The following is a 22627-nucleotide window of genomic DNA, read 5'->3' as shown; positions in this document are numbered from 1 at the left end:
ATCATTCAAATAAACGCCAACACATCACAACTGTCAATTTCAATTATTTGATTGACACTTTTAATAGTCCCCCCTTCGCCTGGGGTTGTGACTTACACAGCATTTAATTAATTTTTATTAAATTCTTAAATATTAAGTGTTGAAATATTCAAGCAACTTTTTAGCTTTTGACGTCATATTTCATTTAGCGGTTACGCTAATAATCTGTTAAGCAAACAAAATGAATGAAATGAATGAAAATCTATACAAAAGCACGTCCTTTAGAGAGATTTTACGATTTAGAATTATAAAATATCTAAATAACAATTTTTATGATATTTTCTTGCCTAGATGTTGTAAAATGGTAGAGACAAAGAAAACTGGTTTTTGTATAACTTGCCACGAGTCTATAATAAAAGTTTATTTGATTTAGATTAAAATGTTCCATGCGGTTGGTGGCTTGTCTAGTCTGTCCTCTTGTCTCTTTGCCTGTCTAATTGGGTGCCAGCCTGTATGTGTTGTGCTGAAGTTCTAAAATCTGATATCTGCATCCTATTCGTGGTGATTGTACATTCTAAAGTGACAGCATAAGTGAACATTGTTTATGTTTGTTGTTGACACTGACAGTTAATGTGATTTTCAATTAGTATTTCGAAACTCTTGACTACAGTGGTAGGCTATTAAGAGTGTACAGAAAAAATACAATACTTCAAGGAGTTAAAAAGATAAAAGCACTACGTTTGTATTATAATCATTTTTTTATACACGCAAATGCTTATTGAGGGTCGTTTTCTTGAATAACTTTGGTAACTCTGTAATTCACCCATTCATCACACACACCTTAAGTTTAAAAAAAAAATTTTTCTCAAAACTTATTTTTTTAAATTTTTTTTCTAAATTTTTAATTAAAAAAAATAATACTATATAAATATAAATGATCGAAGTAATGATAAAATGAAATTCCATTAAAATCGAACGAGGGAATCGAGGGTCAGGCGTTAATGGGTTAAGTCTGCACTGGCATTACGATGACCATAGACATTCAGTAGACAATCCCTGGGCCTTTATCTCATTACAACATCGATAACCGCAGTATTACAACTTTTATTTCCCCTTATTTGTACGATTTTGTAACTTGATGTTGTAATAATTTTATTGTATGTTGTTTTTTTATTGCGATTATTTAATATATATAGAAAAAAATATATGTGAAAAAATGTGATAATTTATAGAATTTTATCGAGTAGAAAAACTTATCACGATTTAAATAAAAATTTAAAAGGCTAATTACGATGTTAGCTCAACGTGTAATTAACAAGTCAATGTAAGCACGTGTGGAATATAAATGTCTGATAAATGCTAAAAAAAGGAAATACAAGATTAAAAGTGGATATGCCACTTCCATAAGCTGCCACTTGCAAATCTATGGAGAAGTTCAAATCAATTTATTAAGTTGTTCCAAGAAAGAAAACAAAAGCAAAATGTAAGTTTACATTATAGGCCCACCCTTCAGAGGTGATGAAGAAACCTTATTGAGGAATGTAGCCAAACTAGCCGGAATAAGGTCAAAATACTTTTTTTTTGCTACCCTATCCATTGGGAAGTTTCAATACCCTATCCCTTGAGCAAGGGTGGTATCAATGCCCTATCCCTTGGGGAAGGGTAATTTTAATACCCCGTCCCTTGGGGAAGGGTAGTTTCAATATCAATTCTCTTGGGGAAGGGTAGTTTCAATACCCATTCTCTTGGGGAAGGGTAGTTTCAATATCAATTCTCTTGGGGAAGGTTAGTTTCAGTACCCTTTCCCTCGTGAAAGGGTAGTTTAAATGCCCTATCCCTTGGGAAAGGGTAGTTTAAATGCCCTATCCCTTGGGAAAGGGTAGTTTTACCACCCCATTCCTTGGGGAAGGGTAGTTTCAATACCTTATCCCTTGGGTAAGGGTATTTATACTACCCCATTCCTTGGGGAAAGGTGGTTTTGCTACCTTATCTCTTGGGGAATAGTAGTTTTGCTACCTTATCCCTTGAGGAAGAGAAGTTTTTCTACCCTAGCCCTAGCTTCCCTTGGGGAAGGATAGTTTTGCTGCCACTTTCCTTTGGGGATGGGTAGTTTCAATACTCTTGGGGAAGCATAGTTTTACCACCCCATTTCTTGGGGAAAAGTAGTTTCAATATCCTATCCCATAGGGATGGATAGTTTTGTTACCCTATTCCCTTGGGAAAAGGTAGTTTTGTTACCCTATCCCTTAGGAAAGGGTAGTTTCAATACCCTATCCCTTGGGAAAGGGTAGTTTTTCTATCCTATCCCTTGGGAAAGGGTAGTTTTTCTATCCTATCCCTTTGGGGAAGGGTGGTTTCAATACCCTCTCCATTGGGGACAGGTAGTTTCAATACCCTATCCCTCGGGGAAGGGTAGTTTCAACACCCTACCCTTGGGGAAGGGTAGTTTCAATACCCTATCAAGTGGGGAGGGGTAGTTTCAATACCCTATCCAGTGGGGAAGGGTAGTTTTAATACCCTATCCCTTGGGGAAGAGTAGTTTTGCTTCCCTATCCCTTAGGGAAGGGTAGTTTCAATACCCTTTCCCTTGGGGAAGGGTAGTTTCAATACCCCCTCCCTTGGGGAAGGGTATATCAATATTCTATCCCTTGGGGAAGGGTATATCAATATTCTATCCCTTGGGGAAGGGTATTTTTAATATCCTAACCCTTCGGGAAGGGTATTTTCAATACCCTGTCCCTTGGGGAAGGGTGGTTTCAATACCCTATCACTTGGAAAAGGGTAGCTTCAATACCCTTTCCCTTGGGGAAGGGTAGTTTCAATACCCTATCCCTTGGGGAAGGGTATTTTCAATATTCTATCCCTTGGGGCAGGGTATTTTTAATACCATATCCCTTGGGGTAGGGTATTTTCAATACCCTGTCCCTTGGGGAAGGGTAGTTTCAATACCTTATCCCTTGGGGAAGGGTAGTTTCAATACCCTATCCAGTGGGAAGGGTAGTTTCAATACCCTATCCATTGGGGAAGGGTAGTTTTAATACCCTATCCCTTGGGGAAGAGTAGTTTTGCTTCCCTATCCCTTACGGAAGGGTAGTTTTGCTTTCCTATTCCTTAGGGAAGGGTAATTTCAATATCCTTTCCCTTGGGGAAGAGTAGTTTCAATACCCTCTCCCTTGGGGAGGGGTAGTTTCAATACCCTATCCATTGCGAAAGGGTAGTTTTAATACCCTATCCCTTGGGAAGGGGTAGTTTCAATACCCTATCCATTGGGGAAGGGTAGTTTCAATACCGTCTCCCTTGGGGAAGGGTATTTTCAATATTCTATCCCTTGGGGAAAGGTATTTTTAATACCCTATCCTTTGGGGAAGGGTATTTTCAATACCCTGTCCCTTGGGGAAGGGTATTTTCAATACCCTATCCCTTGGGGAAGGGTGGTTTCAATACCCTATCACTTGGAGAAGGGTAGTTTCAAGACCCAATCCCTTTGGGATGGGTAGTTTCAATACCCTATCCCTTGGGGAAGGGTAGTTTCAATACCCTATTCCTTCGGGAAGGGTAGTTTCAATACCCTATCCCTTGGGCAAGGGTAGTTCCAATACCTTATCCCTTGGGGAAGGGTAGTTTTAATACCTTATCCCTTGGGGAAGGGTAGTTTCAATACCTTAGGGTAGTTTCAATACCCTATCCAGTGGGAAGGGGTAGTTTCAATACCCTATCCATTGGGGAAGGGTAGTTTTAATACCCTATCCCTTGGGGAAGAGTAGTTTTGCTTCCCTATCCCTTACGGAAGGGTAGTTTTGCTTCCCTATTCCTTAGGGAAGGGTAGTTTCAATACCCTATCACTTGGAGAAGGGTAGTTTCAATACCCTCTCCCTTGGGGAGGTGTAGTTTCAATACCCTATCCATTGCGAAAGGGTAGTTTTAATACCCTATCCCTTGGGGAAGAGAAGTTTTGCTTCCCTATCCCTTAGCGAAGGTTAGTTTTGCTTCCCTATCCCTTAGGGAAGTTTAGTTTCAATACCATCTCCCTTGGCGAAGGGTAGTTTCAATATCCTCTCCCTTGGGGAAGGGTGGTTTCAATACCCTATCACTTGGGGATGGGTAGTGTCAATACCCTATCCCTTGAGGAGGGTAGTTCAAATGCCTTATCACTTTGGGAAGGGTAGTTTCAATACCCTATCCTTTGGGGAAGGGTAGTTTCAATACCCTATCCCTTGGGGAAAGGTATTTTCAATACACTATATCTTGGGGAAGGGTAGTTTAAATGCCCTATCCCTTATGGAAGGGTAGTTTCAATACCCTATCCCTTGGGAAAGGGTAGTTTCAATACCCTATTCCTTGGTGAAGGGTAGTTTCAATACCATATCCCATGGGAAATGGTAGTTTGAATACCCTATCCCTTGGGGAAGGGTAGTTTTACTACCCCATTCTCTGGGTAAGGGTAGTTTACTACCCTATACCTTGAAGAAGCGTAATTCAATACCCTATCTTTTGGGGAAGGGTAATTTCAGTACCCTGTCTCTTGCGGAAAGGTAGTTTTATTACCCCGTTCCTTGGGGAGGGTAGTTTCAACATCCTGTCCCTTGGGTAAGGGTAGTTTTACTACCCCATTCCTTAGGGAAAGTTGGTTTTGCTACGTTATCTCTTGGGGAAGAGTAGTTTTTCTTATAGGGAAGAGAAGTTTTTCTACCCTAGCCCTTGGGGAAGGGTAGTTTAGCTACCCAACTCTTTGGGGAAGGCTAGTTTTGCTACCCTATCTCTTTGGGAAGGGTAATTTTGTTTCCCTATCCCTTGGGTGAAAAATAGTTTTCCTCCCTAACCTTAGCTGGAGTAGCAATCTAGTAGAGCATGCGAAACGAGGAGTTTAGGTCAACATACCCATATATCAATCACAGACGTAAATTCAAGTCCCTTAGTGTTATGCCTATTCAGTTCAAAGTATTATTGTATACTAGCTCACAGTTAATGACGTTCACCTTCTGTCAGATTCCATCACTGGAAACTAATTTATGGCATTTAAATATTTTCCTAACATTTCCCCTTTAGTAATTTCCAATTACACACAGAATATAAATTTAAGATAAATCGAGATTAAATGATATGCAAATGAAATGCCATATAATTAACAAATCGAATAAAACAGACGCTTGACCTTGGCAAAGGTATAACTACGTTTTAAAGATTGTGCAATTTGTTTAAGATATGCCTTTAAGTTTGAAGTAATTGAACGATTACAGATAATGTCAATTGCAGATAACGTCGCATTTTATAAATAGTTATAGTATTTAAACAGAAAAAAGAGTAATTTTTTCATATTTTATAAACGAAAAGAATTTTTTAATGTGTTTTTTTAAAAAAAAAAAAAATTTATATATTTTAGAAAATATTTTTTTTTTATAAAGGGTAATTTTTTAAGAGCTATAGGAAAGTTTTTCGAATAAAAACCACATAAAATTCAAAAAAAAAAAATGTACGAAATCTTTATTTGAATTGATAGTGCGGTCCATATAGTTTAATGTTTGAAAATTATTTTATGCAAGTGTTTACCGTGACTGCGCCTAAAATGCTCCATCTGCTTAGTCCAATTTTGGCATACTCTTTGCAATATTTCGGCCGGTATGTTATGAATAAAGCTTCAATGTTGTCTTCCAAAGCATCAATTGAAGCGGACTTGTCTGTATAGACATGAGCTTTAACATAGTCCCATAAAAAATAGTCTAAGGGCGTTAAATCGCACGATATAGGCGACCAAAAAAATACTCACCGAACTCGCCTCTTAATAAGTCCATTGTTTTGCTTGTGTGGCATGTGCCACCGTGTTTTTGAAATCACAAGTTGGAAGTAATCTCACGATAACGTTCACCATTCACAGTTACGTAACGATTCGCATCACCTTTGAAGAAGTACGGTCCAATGATGCCACCAGCCTATAAACCGCACCAAACTGTGACTTTTTCTGAATGCATTGGGAGCTCTTGCAACGCTTCTGGCTGATCTTCGCTCCAAAATCGACAATTCTGCTTATTTACATACCAATTGAGCCAAAAATGAGCTTCGTGCCTGAACACACTCACACGCGCGATGAACTTTCTTAACAGAGCACGATTTTGATAATAAAATTAAATAATTATCAAGCATTGGTCGTTTGCAAGACGATTTATGGTTAAATTATAGACCAAATTGAAGATGTTTGACAGTGGGCTGTTTAAAGCAGTGTTGCCAAAAAAATAATAGCTAAAAATCACCTTTATTTCTATTTTTTTAATATATTTTATGTTTTAATTATTGATTTTATTTTATTGTTTTTTTGTGGAAGAAAGTTATTTTTTCTCCTAAAATCCCCATTTATTTTGTTTAGTCATAGCAAATATGATATATTTCGATATTTAAGGCATTTTTTCTATTTGTTTTTTCGTGTTAAAATAAATATTAAATTCCAAGCACTTTCATTGATAGCTGGTATATCAATAGCAGCCATAATAATAATAAAATGATATACGATGTGTATTCCTAAGTACACACTGCACATATTAAACGCGTTTCCGGATAAGCTTGAAAATATATTGGGGTGTAACGACACAATTTTTTTTTTTAAATAAAATTGAAATTTTAAAGAATTAAACCATAAATTAATTTCTAATAAATATTTAATCAATCAACATTTAATGTAGTAGAAAAGAACTGTAGAAGTTATTAAAATGGTATAAAATTCGATTTTTTTCTTGATTTTTAGTTCATGCGGAAATAGCTGTTGGCTTCCTTTTTATAAATTATGATGCGTACCAATGTTCGTATGATTATTATGAATCATACGCACTAATGTTCGTATTATTATTATTAAGAATCATACGCACTAATGTTCGTATGATTATTATGAATCATACGCTCTCATGTTCCTATGATTTGTTATTCGTATTACTTATACGCTCTAATAGTAATAATATTTTTGGCAAATGGCACTCAAATGAAAGGTATTTAGGAGAGGAGTGCGAATTTCTTGGGGGCCGTCCCTGTGAGGGCCGTCCCTGTGGGGGCCGTCCCTGGACGAGCATGACAATATGGGACTCAAATGAAAGGTCCCTGTGGGGGCCATCCCTGTGGAGGCCGTCCCTGTGGGGGCCGTCCCTGGGGTGCCGTCCTCTAAAATATGTTTACTGGACGAGCATGACAATATGGGACTCAAATGAAAGGTATTCGGGAGTCGATTACAAATATGGTCATGAAAAAGGAATAGGCTTTATAATTTTTTGATATCCAAAGGGGGGGAAACCCTCCAAAGGGGGGGCCGTCCCTGTGGGGGCCGTCCCTGTGGGGGCCGTCCCTGTGGGGGCCGTCCCTGTGGGGGCCGTCCCTGTGGGGGCCGTCCCTGTGGGGGCCGTCCCTGTGGGGGCCGTCCCTGTGGGGGCCGTCCCTGTGGGGGCCGTCCCTGTGGGGGCCGTCCCTGTGGGGGCCGTCCCTGTGGGGGCCGTCCCTGTGGGGGCCGTCCCTGTGGGGGCCGTCCCTGTGGGGGCCGTCCCTGTGGGGGCCGTCCCTGTGGGGGCCGTCCCTGTGGGGGCCGTCCCTGTGGGGGCCGTCCCTGTGGGGGCCGTCCCTGTGGGGGCCGTCCCTGTGGGGGCCGTCCCTGTGGGGGCCGTCCCTGTGGGGGCCGTCCCTGTGGGGCCGTCCCTGTAAAATATGTTTACTGGACGAGCATGACAATATGGGACTCAAATTAAAGGTATTCGGGAGTCGATTACAAATATGGTCATGATATCCGAAGGGGGGGAGACCCTCCCCTTATCCCAAAAACGCCACCCAAAATCAAAAGTGGACAATATGGACCAATGCCAATACTAATATGGCATAAACAATTGGTTCCAAGTACCCAGGAAGTCGCCCTAACCCCAAAACTCCTCCAACCAGACAAATTAAACGAATCTGCCATACAAAATCAGATCGTAGTGTAGGGGGTGTCCCCTACCCCCTCAAAAATGCCCCAAATGGGCATATGAACCAGTCATGACCATGTGAGACTCGGTTTGTATGTTTGTTCCGTAGAATCAAAAACGGCTGAACCGATTTTCTTTAAATTTTTACATATTGTGTAGGTTTGTCTGGAAGGAAACATATATAATTTTTTCATATATGATGAGGGCGGACCCTCCCCCGATCGATAGGCACAGTATTAAATGAAAGGTATTGGAGAATAGGTGGCGCTTTTTTCTCCTAAAAATAGGTCAAATATGTTAATTGACCCATTATGACAATATGGGACTCAAATGAAAGCGCTAAGAAACATTTAAGCAGTATAGTTTTTTATTGTTCTTTGTAATTAATATAAATCATACGCACTACGGTTCATAGTAAGGCATTGCTTATACGCTCCAATGGTTCGCAGCGGGATGACATAATCAACACACGCAGTTTATTTCCATAGAAAATTTGTGAACAGTATTTTTCTAAAGAAAACTTTGCATTTTTTTTTCAAAAAATATTATCGAAATGGTTTTCTATTCAATATTTGAGAAAATTATATTTCTCATAATATTTTGGCGAAATTTTTTTTTTCCAAAAAAATGTTGACAAAAAAATCTTTGTCAAAATTTTATATATAAAAAAGTAAAATAGAAAATTTTGAACAAATTTATTTCTATCGACAATTTTTTTTTAAAAAATCAAAATGTAATTTTTATAGATATATATTTTTTCAATTTTTTTTTATTAAAAATGTAAATATTTTAATTCTTAAAAAGTTTTATCAAAATTTTTGAAAAATTTTGTCAATATTTAATTTTTATTTTCTACAACAAACATTTTCCAAAACTTAGTCACATTTTGTGAAGATTTTTTTTCCGAAGATAATTTTTGAAAAATTTATTTCTGTGAAAATTTGTATCAAAAGTTTATTTTTGTCAAAATTGAATTTCTATGAAAACGCTTGTACAAATTTCATTTCAATGAAGATTTTTTTAAATTTTGTTTCTGTAGTAATTTTTTATGAATTTCTATTGTTTTTGATAATTGAGTAATCATACGCACAATAGTGCGTATTGTTATTTTTATGAAGCATACGCTCCAATGGTTCACCAGTAAAGTTGCATAATTAAGCAGGTTAGTGTTCTAATTTTATCAAAATTTTGTCAGAACTTTAGCTTTGTACAAAATTTTGTCAATCTTTTATTTTTATTGAAAATTTTATTTCTATAGAAACTTTTTCAAAATTTTACTTCTACAGAAAAGTTAATCAACTTTTATTTCTGTAGAAAATTTTGTCAAAATTTTTATTTCTACTGAAAATTTTGTTAAAATTTCATTTGTATAAAATTTTGTTTAAACTTTATTTCTATAAAAAATTTTGTTAAAATTTTATTTCTATAGAAAATTTTGTCAACATTCTATTTTATAGCAAATTTTGTCAAATTTTTTTTTTTAAAAATTTGTCAAAATTTTTTTTTTATAGAAAATTTTTTCAAAATTTTATTTCTATAGAAATTTTTGTCAATTTTTTTTTTATAGAAAATTTTGTCAAAATTTTATTTCTATAGAAATTTTTGCCAAAATTTTATTTCTATAGAAAATTTTTTCAAAATTTTATTTTTATAAAAAATGTTGTCAAAATTTTATTTCGATACAAAATGTTGTCAAAATTTTATTTCTATAGCAAATTTTGTCAAAATGTCGATTTTATAGAAAATTTATATCAAGTCAAAAATTTGTAATAAAGTACTCATTAAAAAAACTTGTGCATGAGATTTCTACTACAATTTTGCAATTAGTATAAATCATACGCACTACGGTTCATTGTTATTGGTATCAATTATACGCTCCAATGGCAAAAGATTTATTTTTATAATAAATTTTATTTTTATTAAAAATTTTGTATACATTTAAAATTTTCTCAAAATTTTATTAGTATAGAAAATTTTGTCAAAATTTTATTAGTATAGAAAATTTTGTCAAAATTTTATTTTTATTGAAAATTTTGTCAAAAAAATTTTTAATAGAAATTTTTGTCAATATTTTATTTGCATAGAAAGTTTTCTCAAATTTTTATTTTTATAGAATACGTTGTCAAAATTTTATTTTTATAGAAAATTTTGTCAACATTTTATTTTTGAAGAACATTTTATCAAAATTTTATTTTTATTGCAAATTTTGTCAAAATTTTATTTTTGTAGAAAATTTTGTCAACATTTTTATTTCCATAGAAAATTTTGTCAACATTTTTATTTCCATAGAAAATTTTGTCAAAATTTTATTTTCTAAAAACTATTTTTATAGAATATTTTGTTAAAATTTTTTTATAAATAATTTTTTCAAAACTATTTTAATAGAAAATTTTGTCAAAATTTTATTTTTATAGAAAATTTTGTCAAAATTTTATTTTTATAGAAAGTTTTGCCAAAATTTGATTTTAATGATTTTTTTTTCCCCACCCTAAAACACAGATAATTTTTCATAAAATGTGATAAAATATTGTTTATATGCCAACGCCATACAACAACTTGAGCTTATTGTAGATAAGTGTGTTGTGGTACCAGCGTGCCGTTGTAGTGAATGTGATGTGAATAGGAGCAATGGAATTTATCAAGACCATAAATACGAACCAAGCGCAATTTGCGTCATACGCCAATATACGATGAGTGCACAAAAAAAAACTGTGATACTGATATTAAAATCAACCCCGCTTGTCAATCACCACCCTCGTCTGTGAGTAAACGTCGTAAATGACGTTATCACCATATCAGCAATATATATTTTTTTTGCGATTTTTGAAAACCGAAAAAACCTTTTAATGATTTTTTTTTGCATTTATTTGGCTGTTAAAGAAATCCAAAGGCTCTAAAAAAACCGCTTATAACAAGAAGTTAACTAGTCGAAACTAGCTAAAAAGCTGTTAATTGTCATTTATGAATATATAAATTTATGGCTTTATTACTTTACGTTTTCATTTAGCTATCAGGAAAATTCATGAGACAGATTTCTGGACGTACTACCAGACCTTGACACTTAGGAGAGTTTTTTTTTTGGGTTGTAGCTAATATTTTAAGACTTTATCTAATTCTACTTGTGACACACACACACTACAATGGATTTCAACATTTGTAATTTTTTTTAATATTTTTTTCAAAAAATTAAAAAAAAAAATATTTAACAACAATTTGTGAAACTAAAGTGGTGTAATTATAACTGAAAAAAGTCTGTTATTACACAAAAACACATGCATTTCGAAAAAGTACAGCTAATAAACAGGGTGGTCGAGCGTGGTTAATGTGGTAATTGTATCATAGATGCGTTTTCGCTATTAATACGATTCAAATACAACATACGAACGCACGACCATTGAAGCCATTACAACTAATATGGTTGAAAAGTCTTTCAACCGAAGACAAAACGCTTCCCATAGTGGGTGGTGTGTGTTGCAATATCTGTCTTTCCTTTTCCATTTGCAAAGAAAATCTCCGATCATTGAGCTCGTCTCGAAAAAGAAACAAACCAAAAATTATATCAATTTAACGGTATTTTCTGTAAAAAGAAATACTGAAGAAGTTATTAAGGAAATAAAAGTTTTACTACAGTAATCAAATTTGATCACAGACGCTGTACATGACAATACCAATTGTGATTGTGTTAGTGAACAAATAGCCAAATCACTGTTGTTACAGCAACAATATATATTCTGTGAGTATATTGGTGTGAGAGAATTCAGTTATGCCACCGAGTGACAATAACACTGGGAGTAAAAGAAAGAGAGAGAGAGAGAGAGAGCGTGAATGAGAGTGAGAGAAAGTTCAGTAAACAGTAGTAGAGACCAAATGTATAACCTAGAACACAAGTTACAATTTAGTGATAGCAGAAAATCATCAGCATACATACATAATTGGGATACTGTATGCTACACTTGGATAAGTGAGAATGAGAGTAGGTTTAAAGATCTTAAGAAAGTTTGGCGGTAGGGTTTTAATATACATACATACAAACATACATAAATATGCATTACATTGAGTCAATGCTTGGCCTTTCATAGTTGTATTTTAAGTGAAGTTAAGTAAATTGCTTAACATGACGTGGGTGTTGTGGGATGTATGGAAAAAGGAAATTGTATTCTGTATTTTATTTTTGAGAGGGAAAGGGGTCGTGTGACACATGAAATGGCAAGTGGTGGTGAAAAGAAACTCTTAGAAATCAGTTCTTCAGCAATTTTATTTATTTCAAGATGGTTTTTTTTTTTTGCAAAATGCCTGTACAATGCCAACACTCCCAGTTGTGTTCGTAAAATGCATGGCATGAAGTTGATAGATTATTAAGAATAATGAAATCAAATCCATCAATTGTTGTAGCAAATAAAAAGAGTATCACCAACTGTTAAAAGGAATGCGAGTGCTGTAACTTTTAAGTGGGTAGAGGATAAAAGGCCATAGGCCAAAAGCAAGAGGACGGTTTACTAATTTTGACAAATTTTTCTATAGAAATAAAATTTTGACAAAGTTTTCTATGGAAATAAAATTTTGACAAAATTTTCTATAGAACAAAAATTATGATAAAATTTTCTATAGAACAAAAATTTTGACAAAATTTTCTATAGAACAAAAATTATGACAAAATTTTCTATAGAACAAAAATTTTGACTAAATTTTCTATAGAACAAAAATTTTGAAAAAATTTTCTATAGAAATAAAATTTTGACAACATTTTCTATAGAAATTAAATTTTGACCAAGACTTGCGTTACGACTTACAACATCCTTGCCAAGCATGATTTGAATCGGTCTATAAGAAGATATAGCCCCCATATAAACTGATCCCCGGATTTGACTTCTTGAGCCCTAAGAAGCCTCAGTTTTCAATCGATTTGGCTAAAATTTGGAACAAAGACTTGAGTTATGACTTTCAACATACATGCCAAGTGTGATCAGAATCGGTCTATAAACAGATATAGCCCCCATATAAACTGATCCCCGGATTTGACTTCTTGAGCCCTAGTTTTCAATCGATTTGGCTAAAATTTGAAACAAAGACTTGAGTTATGACTTTCAACATACATGCCAAGTGTGATCAGAATCGGTCTATAAACAGATATAGCCCCCATATAAACCGTTCCCCGGATTTGACTTCTTGAGGCCTTAAAGCCTAACTTTTCATCCAATTTGGCTGAAATTTGGAACAAAGACTTGTGTAATGACTTACAAAATCCATGCCGAACTTAGCACGCTTTTACTTGTTTATACTCCCCACCATAGGATGGGGGTATACTAATTTCGTCATTCCGTTTGTAACCCATCGAAATATTGATATGAGACCCAACAAACAATATTGTCTTGACATTCTGAGTCGATTTAGCCATTTCCATCCGTCTGTCCAAAGGACGCTAATTTTCGAAGGAGTAAAGCTAGACACTTGAAAATTTTGCATAAGTACTTCCTACTAGTGTATGTCGGTTGGGATTGTAAATGGGCCATATCGGTCCATGTTTTGATATAGCTCCCATATAAACCGATCTCCCTATTACACTTCTTGAGCCTCTAGAGGGCGCAATTCTTGCCCGATTTGGCTGAAATTTTGAACAATGACTTTCCCTATATCTTTTAGCAGATGTACTAAGTAAGGTTTGAATCGGTTCAAAACTTGATAGAGCTCCCATATGAACCGAACTCCCGAGTATACTTCTTGAGCTTATAGAGGACGCAATTCTTGTCTGGTTTGGCTGAAATTTTGCACATTGACTTTCCCTATGACTGCCAATAGATGCACCAAGTATGGTTTGAATTGGTCTTAAACTTGATATAGCTCCCATATAAACCGATCTCCCGAATATACTTCTTGAGCCTCTAGAGGGCGCACTTCTTATCCAATTTGACTGAAATGACTTCCGTTATGACTTCCATTAGATGTACTAAGTATGATTTGATTCGGTTTGAAACTTGATTTAGCTCCCATATAAACCGATCTCCTAAATATACTTCTTGAGCATATAGAGGTCGCAATTCTCATCCGATTTTGCACAACGACTTTCCTTATGACTTCCAACAGATGCACTAAGTATGATTTAAATCGGTCTAAAACTTGATATAATTCCCATATAAACCGATCTCCCGAATATACTTCTTAAGCCGTTAGAGGGCGCAATTCTAATTGGATTTGGCTGAAATTTTACATAACGACATCTACTATGGTTTTCAACATCCAAATTCGTATCCTTTATCCTTTGTTTTGCCTATAAAGAGATACCGCCCAAAGAACTTGACAAATGGTATAAAAGATTTGTTGTTTCCCACATATAATAAAAAATCACACAATAAGCGCCTGATATTCACGAGTTCATTTCAAATTAGAATATTGCTTATCTTTATAACCCATATGTACCGTGGTACGTCAAACATTATAAAAAAAATGTCCATAAGCACTCCTCAAATATAAACACACACACACAAGCACACACACATTCATGCCTAGTGAACTCCTTATCATAAAAACTGTTGTCAGTTAAAGGGGACCCACATAAGTGAAGTGGGTTAAGTTTTTTTTGTTGTGGTTTGTCGTCATATAGCAAAAGGAAAAGAAACTTTTTTTACTATAGCCATCTAACAGTGGTAGATTAATCAATAGATGCTAAACCAAGTTAAAGGTCTGTTTTAATTTTATTAGAATTTAATTGGCGTCACAATAAGTTATCATTATAATTTATGTGTGTCTATAAGTGATATTGAAAGTTTTATTGCCTTACCAACCATACTGAAAGTAATATTAATATTTATTTTCTTTTCTTATCATTTCAGGGAATTTGTCAAAATTTCTGCGAACGCGCCATTGATTGATTAGAATTTCCAGTTCTCAATGAATACAAAGTCCAAAGCATAATTCATTCTCTACTATGGGACATTTGCGTAAATGTCATAGACCTGTGCCATATGTGCCTCTTGGTTGTTAAAGAGGAGCCAAACAATTTAACATTTTCCGCCGCGCTTTGCATCATTTTCAATCGCATTAATCAATGAGCGAGAATTACACATGTGAGCCAAATTGTTTTGACATCATCGCATTGTAGCGGTCAAGTGGAAATTGCAAACTGATAGATAGATAGATGCCAGCAGCGCTGACGCTAATCGTTGTGAAGTCTTCTTTACCGGCGTCATCATCGCTGTCGTTGGCGGTTGACGCATGCTTGTAATATTTAGCTAAACGTTGACGCAGCAGCAGCAGCGGCATCCCTGTGCACAGCGTAGCCATTCGTGTACTCGTGTAAAAGTGATCGCGTGTTTTGTTTTTTGTTCTCTTCTTTGTTTGTTTTTTTTTGCTTTTTTTGGTGTGTGAAAAATTCTCTTACATTGAAAACTAAAAACCATTGTCGTTTCTGTCAATGAGCCACATTGTGTACACAATAATTTTTGTGACAGATCATTGAGAATACGCGGCAAGTTTTTATTTGACGTCATTCCCCTTAAATGAGTAATAAAACGATCTAAATTGAATTAGTCTTAATAGACCAAAAATGTGCAATGACAATTGTGATGGGCTATATATAGCAACAGACATGGTGACGCGTCTTACTCGCGTGTGACGTACGGTTTTTTTTTGTAGTAGTAGAGAACTTAATTCGTTTCTGGGAAAAAAATCAAAAGAAGAAAACAATGTAAATTACACAACTCAAGGAGACAAAGAATGATAAATGAAAGGGAATTTAATTATTCATCATTTGTATAACAATTAAATAATATTGACAAAAAAAAAAAAACAATGGGAAAGTACAAGTAAAGGGTCATACTGAAACTTTTTAAAGGCAAAATATAAAAATAACTTCATAATTGAAAAATATGGCAACACTATTCAACTTACTTTTATTATTTTTTTTAATAATCATTACTAAAAAGTTTATTAAATTGAAATAATTATTAAAAAAAAAATGTCCAAATAAAGGGTAACCCTTTACTAAGTGGAGTTCTGCGAAAAGTAAAGAATAATATTTAGAATATGGCAACACTGCAAATGAGGGGCAAATGAAATCTTTAGTAATCTGTAAAAGGCAATATACAAGAATATGGCAACATTGTGAATAAATGGTAACCCTGTAGAATTTCCAATACTAAGTAAAGTAATAAAGGTAATACGAAACCAACAAAAGCGTCATAAGTTCCCGGACGAGTTTGTATTTGGATTATTTTGGTCTCAATCGGGATATTGGTACTTAGGGGGCCTATATCACTATATTGAGCGATTCAGATATAACTTGGCATTGATATTGTAAATCATATGATAGGTTTTTGGCCCAAATTTCAGTTCAATCAGATGAAAATTGAGGCTTCTAAGGGCTCAAGAAGTCAAATCCGGGAATCGGTTTATATGGGGGCTATATCTGTTTATAGACCGATTCGGATCATACTTGGCTTTGATGTTGGAAGTCGTAAGTTAAGTTATTGTTATGACTTCCAACAACTGTGCTATGTATGGTTCAATTTATGGTCCGAATCGGACTATAACTTGATATAGCTCCAATAGTATAACAGTTTTTATTTATTATATAGAGATATCGCTCAAAGAAATCGGCAAATGGGATTCATGGTGGATGGTATATAAGATACGGCCCGGCCGAACGTAGCACTCTCTTTTTTTTAATTTTTTACAGTACTCCCCTTTGTGTATATCTGAATAATAGAGGGTTAGTTTACTTGCCGAAATCAGAAAGTGGAAAGGTCCCCTTACCTTTAAGGATGTCGAAATGTGCCAATTTAAAATGTCACAAATAGAAGAAAACGTAAACAAAGAATGAATGAATGAAAAGAGAATAAGTTGACGGAGCAAATTAATGCCAATTGTCAAAATTGTCAACTGTCAAAATTCAAAATTTGATTCCTAATCTCTGAGGATGACAACTTGTTCTTTGCTTATATTCATTCTTGATTGACATCAAAGGCCTGCACAAAATCGTTAATTGGTGACTGTTTTATTTGTTTGTTGTTTTCAAGACTACTGAAGAGCGCGACACTGAAGATAGAGTAAAACTAACAATTTGCTGCTCAGTAAATAATCTTGAAAAACAACCATCATTCAGTACTTGGGAGTATTTTTATCTCGAATTCATAGCCGCTACAGTGAGTTATGAGAAATTACTCGCTGTATATGAAAGCGTCTCGCTGTCATTTTCAAAATATGAACTGATCATAGCAAATCATTTGCAAATTGTTTGTTTTCTCATATAAAACATATAAAAGCGTGCTAAGATTGCTATTTGCTAGTTGTTGCCCCATTTGATAGCATGAGTACAGAAACTAGTTCGATCTATAAAATGTTCACAAGTCAAATGGAAAACTAGGATTGACTGAGGGATTATAAACATCCAATCCTATAAGTTTTAGTGTTGCCAATTTTTTTAAAAAGATATTTGACAATTTTGAACATCATATTAATCTTTGAGTGTATACGTTCCATGACATAATAACAGGATTAGTGTTGCCATAATTTTGAAAGTATATTTGCCATTTATTGTCATATATTTTTACCACTTAAAATATTAATTCCTTCAAAATAGGAATTAAAATCATATATCAACCATAAATCAAAAATACGAAATAAACTATAAAATAAATCTTAATGTGTATACTTTCATTACACAATGACTGCCAATCCAAAAAAATCAAAACTATGAAATCAAGCGTTGCGTCTATACGTTCCGTGATATAATATGTAATTTTAGCGTTGCCAAATCTTTTAAAATGATATTTGGCATATTTTTCAAACCCTGAAACAATAAAACCAATTAAGAATGTGAAATCATTCCTGGCGTGTATACAATCCATTCCACAATGACTGCCAATCTAAAAAATCATCAAAAATAACTGAATTTTTTTTAACAATAAAAACTATACTTTCCCTTATCGAATGACCTCTAATCCCTTTTTTCCATTTCTATTTAGCCTTTCGACCAATCCCAAATATAAAGTATTACAAATCCCCCTAAAAACCAAAACTATATAATAATAATAATAAATGGCAACCCTGAAACCATATCAATGCAAAATGCAAATCTTAAAGTGACAAGAAACAAGAACTTGAAATCTAACAGAAATTTTTATTACAAAAATCAATTACAATAACTAAAAAAATAACTAACAAGAACAACACTCTCATAACGTAGACGACGGGCAAAAAAAAATAAGACATGAAAAAATAAAACATGTGGTAATCTAATCGAGAAAATGATAAACGACGTAAGCAAATCACAACAAATAACAACAACAGCAAGAACTATAACAAGTACAACGACAACTGCTACGACAGTCATGGCGATCCCCGATATGCAGCAAGAGCTCCAACAACAAAATCCTGATAAAAAGGCAGCAACAACACTGATGACTATAACAGCCGTAGTCGGCATGCAGCAGCATGGTAGTAGTATTAGTACTGATGAGGGAGGGGGTGGCTTGGGTGTGGGTGGGAAACAACGTCAACTAGCAGCAGCTGCTGAAGATGACAATAAGTTTCCCCACAACAACAATAACAACAACACTGCCGTTGAAGCAACCCACACTTTTGCCATAAACAACAACAACAACAAAGTCGATGACAGAGATTGTAAACAAACGACAACAGAGATGATCAATATGCACGAAGTCTCGCCGCCGCCAAGCCACTACACAACAAGTGGTTCGTACAAAACAACAACTACAACCGTAAGTGTAATACAACAACAATCACCACAATATTTAGAAGAGCATAGCCCCATAGTCGATGAGCGACAGCCATCAACAACGACAAATCGAAAATTACCATACTCGTCATTTGCTGGGGCGCCGAACCACAAGTCTCCGTCGACAACGATAACAACGACGCCGTCGTCGCTGTCACATTCATTGTCTGTGATAAACACAACAACAATTCTGCCTTTGTCGTTGTCGCCGTTAACGGTAAAACCTTGCTCTTCGTTATTATTACAAAATTCAACGACAACGACGTTGACGCATAAAAACATAACAAATGTACCTAGGCAGGCCAGTTATCACAGAACTCTGGAAACGGAAACATCAAGCGTGAATAGCCGCAAAGCTGACCAATGTGAACTACTGGAATACCAAACAAACAAGTACCAAGATCAACAAAAACACCAACAACAAACACAACAAGTGGATAGTAATAATAAAACAGCATTAACAAGTCTAGCTGAACGCAAAGCTTTGCTTAGAGAAGAATTTTTCAAAGATTTTCCCCATACAACAGTAACGGATTATTGTAAAACTACAGCCACAACAACAACAGTCTCAGCAACTGGCAAACTAACAGCCACACTCAGCAAACGTTTACTTAGAAAACAACACAATTTGAAATTGAAAATTCCCGCTGTAAAGGCGGCAAATTATAAAATCCCTCCCACCGATTCTGCGGCCTCCTCGGAAACTTTAACTCCGAATTTTAGCAACAAACCCTCTTTGGTGGCTTTGCGCAAATTGGATTTACAACGCAAAATAGTGAGAATTAATTGCAGTGCCTTTCCCACGGCGGAGAAGACCAGCACGAATATTTTCCCCTGCTCCCAATTTCCCAGTGTCAAAGAGTTGGCCAAACGCTTTGATCGTAATCCCCGTAAAATGATTGTTCCTCAGACCAAAGCGAATAGCACAGAAATGGATATGGCTTCGCTGAAACCAGAGGCCTTGGATCAACGCAATTCCCCGCTCTCCGATGAAGGTTGCAATTTGGGCCAAAGTCCCTACAGTTCGGATGATGATGACAATGACTCCATACGCACCACCCACACAGCCATTGAAAGACTACCTGCCAAGCGTAAAGATAAAGTGGCCCGCTCGGCCAGCAGTGATTCGGCATTGGGTCTAGAGGTGGATGAGTCCATGGATACTACAGAGCCCCAGGCCCCTAGCACACAGCAACAACAAAAGCGCCGCATGACCTTGACAGTAACTGATTTGCCCTTAAGGCCCGCCCTGTTGCCCTTGGCAGAACCTACAATGCTGCCGGATTCGCCACCCGTCGATGTGGTGACCAATATAAGTGTGACTCAAACGCAAATACCCTCCAAAGTCTTGCTGGAAGAGCGAGTGGTGGAAATACCTGAAGATCCTCGTTCCGGTGGCAGTTCCAGACGCGAGTCCTCACAATCCTGTCTCAGCGATTATCCCTCGGGCGATATGCAGGGTGTACGCTTTGTACGCACCCCCTCCGTGGTGGTCTCCGACTATTCCGATGATATTATGTGCGGCATTACCCTGGAGGAAATCGAATACTTTCGTGCCCAACGCATGCGTAGGCGACGCTCTTCGCTGGATACCTCCGGCACCGAAAAAGATGCGCTCGACAATAACTCCGATGTAAGTGCGGCCTCCTCGTGCAGCAATCTCTATTATTGTGGCTCCACCATCTCGGCCCTGGATGGGGCCGAATGCCTAGTCAATGGCATGCGCATGCAATTGGAACGTAAAGCCTCAGACTGCTCCACTTGCTCGGTGAGCGGCGATGAGGAATCCCCACAAAATTCCTTTACCATACCCGAACAACCTGAGGACTGCCAGGATCTATCCGATATGTTGGCCAATCAGCATCTCTCCTGCAAACGTTCCAAAAAGGTAGGTACTCCCGCAACAACGGGCTTGTTAAGGGTAGACAATTTAAAATTACCCTAAAGGGGGCAAACCAAAACAATTCCTAGTCATTGTTAGTTGTATAAGAGTTTTGTTATCTAAATATGTATACTACCATGTGTTTTATTGTTATGATATAAAACCAAATCTCATCTTATTTTTTTTTTTATAAAACATGTATTCTTTTTTATAGCTTTAAGTTGCTGTTATAAAGTAAGTTCTTCTTCTTTAAAGATTTAAAATTTAAAAACAACAACAACAACAAAAAGAATAACATGGACCTATCAACAAAGAGAGGGATCTTATTAAAGAGTTGCCAACACAGCTTCTATGGTGGGAGAGAGAGAGAGAGAGAGAGTTGCCATAGAACTTCCTTTTCTCCCAGGGAAGACCTCTCTTAGAGAATTTATTGTTATAAACATACATAGTAAAGCTGTTTCTCTCTCTCTCCCTCTCTCTCTCTTTTTAAAAAGGTCTAAACTCCATCATTCTTTAGTAAAATATAAATTTTTAGTTTAATTCTCTTTATTATGAAAAAAATAGAAGGCCTATACTATGCCTTCTCTGATTTTTGCCACAAAATAAGCACTCAAATTTTCCTTTTTTTTCTTTATAGTTATATAAATATTTAAAACATAAAGAAAAACAAAAACACCCTCATTGCATATCTTTATGAAAAAGTATTATCTTATATTTAATGAAAAAAAAAAACAACTGTTGGATTTGTACAAAACAATAATAAAATTTAAGAAAATTAAAAACATTTTAAACCATTTGATGTTTGGTATCGATATTTGTGGTTTCTTTTTTCCTAATTGGGTATGCTATAGAATCCTGCTTGAAATAATGTGGTGGTGGTGGCAGGGGGGCTACAAGTTGTCGATGGTTATGAGGGGGATTATGCGCTTCAATCAATGTTTTAAACAAAATCGGAATAGTGAATGCTTTGAAGTGTTAAGTTTGGCAATGTTCAATTCTTTTAGTTTTAGTTTCATAGAGGATCAATAGGTGGCATTAGTAACTCTGGTGTGCTTAAAAGCACCTATCAACAAAGAGGCTTTGCTGGAAAAGAATTTAACATGCCACCACGAAGGAAAGGGAAGAGAAAACCAATCTGAGCGTTGTATAGTACTATAATGCGCCTTTTATGCTCTCTAGATCTTAAATCGGAACTCCCGACCTTAAATCTTGAATAGGGTTTATTCGGGACCATATTCAAAACGAATGTCAAGGGGTCTCATACAACTATCAGTTGTAAACAGCATGACAATCGGAGGAAAAACTCGCGTTTCATAGACTAAAGACTCTATCGAAAGATCAGTGTATAGGGCAACTATATTCATATTCATATTGTCCTATCTGGATGATATTAACGAGGCTGAGGTATAAAAAAATGTTATACATGTCAAAAAACTTGGCTGATAAATGCATCTTTTATGGTTTTAGGATCTTAAATCAGCATTAGGAGATTAGTCAAAAAGGCAGTTATATCCAATTATAATCCCATTGAAAATCTAAGTGATTTTTTATTGGCAGTCTGCAATCAGACAGACAGACAGACGGACGGACAGAGAGATTGCAGTGCGTTGTTAAACAACAGATGCCAGAGAAAGAAGATGTCTACAACTAGGTCAAACACTTGGGAATGTTCTTGGTTAGGTAATGGATCTGCAAGTGTCACATCCAGGAGCTTACTGAGAAACCTCACATTATGCCAACTGGTCGTTGGCTCGAAATAGGGCTTTAATGCGTGAATAGTCCAATCTGTACAGAAGCGTAATTAGACTAACTAACTAACTTAGACCTCGGTAATTTGGTGGTAGTGCAACATAAGATCATTACAACCAGGTTTAGAGAGCTTATTGTCTTGGCATAGATGGTGAGTACCACGCCTTCTAGGGCGCTGGAGAGTATTCTAGATATCCGGCCATGGACATACTGATTAAATATGAGGCAGCTACAACAGCTAGGCGATGGGAGGATGAAGAGGACCGGAAAAGTTCATACCTTGGAGGTATAATCGAGGCGACACATGGGCCAAATGGCGAAAAAAATTGGAAATAAACCCAGTACATCAAAAGTTAT

The 22627-nt window shown here is 35.9% G+C and overlaps 2 protein-coding genes across 3 annotated transcripts in view; one reads left to right on the top strand and one right to left on the bottom strand.

The window, feature by feature from the left end:
• Positions 1-22627, top strand: part of LOC131997321 (mucin-2-like) — a 148816-nt gene that overhangs the window by 17439 nt on the left and 108750 nt on the right. Inside the window, exon 2 of one of the 2 annotated variants that reach the window (XM_059368119.1) lies at positions 17867-20527. In XM_059368119.1, coding sequence (XP_059224102.1) covers positions 18149-20527 — 2379 coding nt within the window. In that variant the 5' untranslated portion in view covers positions 17867-18148. Of the gene's footprint in view, positions 1-17866; positions 20700-22627 lie in introns of those variants that run through there. The other variant, XM_059368118.1, reaches the window with a different exon arrangement.
• LOC131996876 (proline-rich protein 2-like) lies at positions 7217-15185 on the bottom strand. Its single transcript, XM_059367056.1, has 2 exons — positions 15026-15185; positions 7217-7644 (listed from the first exon to the last, which is right to left on the bottom strand). The coding sequence occupies exons 1-2, from the start codon at positions 15183-15185 to the stop codon at positions 7217-7219; spliced, it is 588 nt and encodes a 195-aa protein (XP_059223039.1).

The sequence above is a fragment of the Stomoxys calcitrans genome, chromosome 4, assembly GCF_963082655.1.
Source record: "Stomoxys calcitrans chromosome 4, idStoCalc2.1, whole genome shotgun sequence".
NCBI classification, from domain to species: domain Eukaryota; kingdom Metazoa; phylum Arthropoda; class Insecta; order Diptera; family Muscidae; genus Stomoxys; species Stomoxys calcitrans.
Note: the sequence above shows the minus strand (reverse complement) of the source record. Positions and strands in the feature narration are given on the sequence as shown.

Coding starts and splice junctions, on each gene's coding strand:
- LOC131996876 (XM_059367056.1), bottom strand. CDS start 15,185: ATGGCTACGCTGTGCACAGGGATGCCGCTGCTGCTGCTGCGTCAACGT. Junction 7,645..15,025: donor TGGCATCTATCTATCTATCA/GTTTGCAATTTC, acceptor CATATTTTACAG/GGACGGCCCCACAGGGACGG.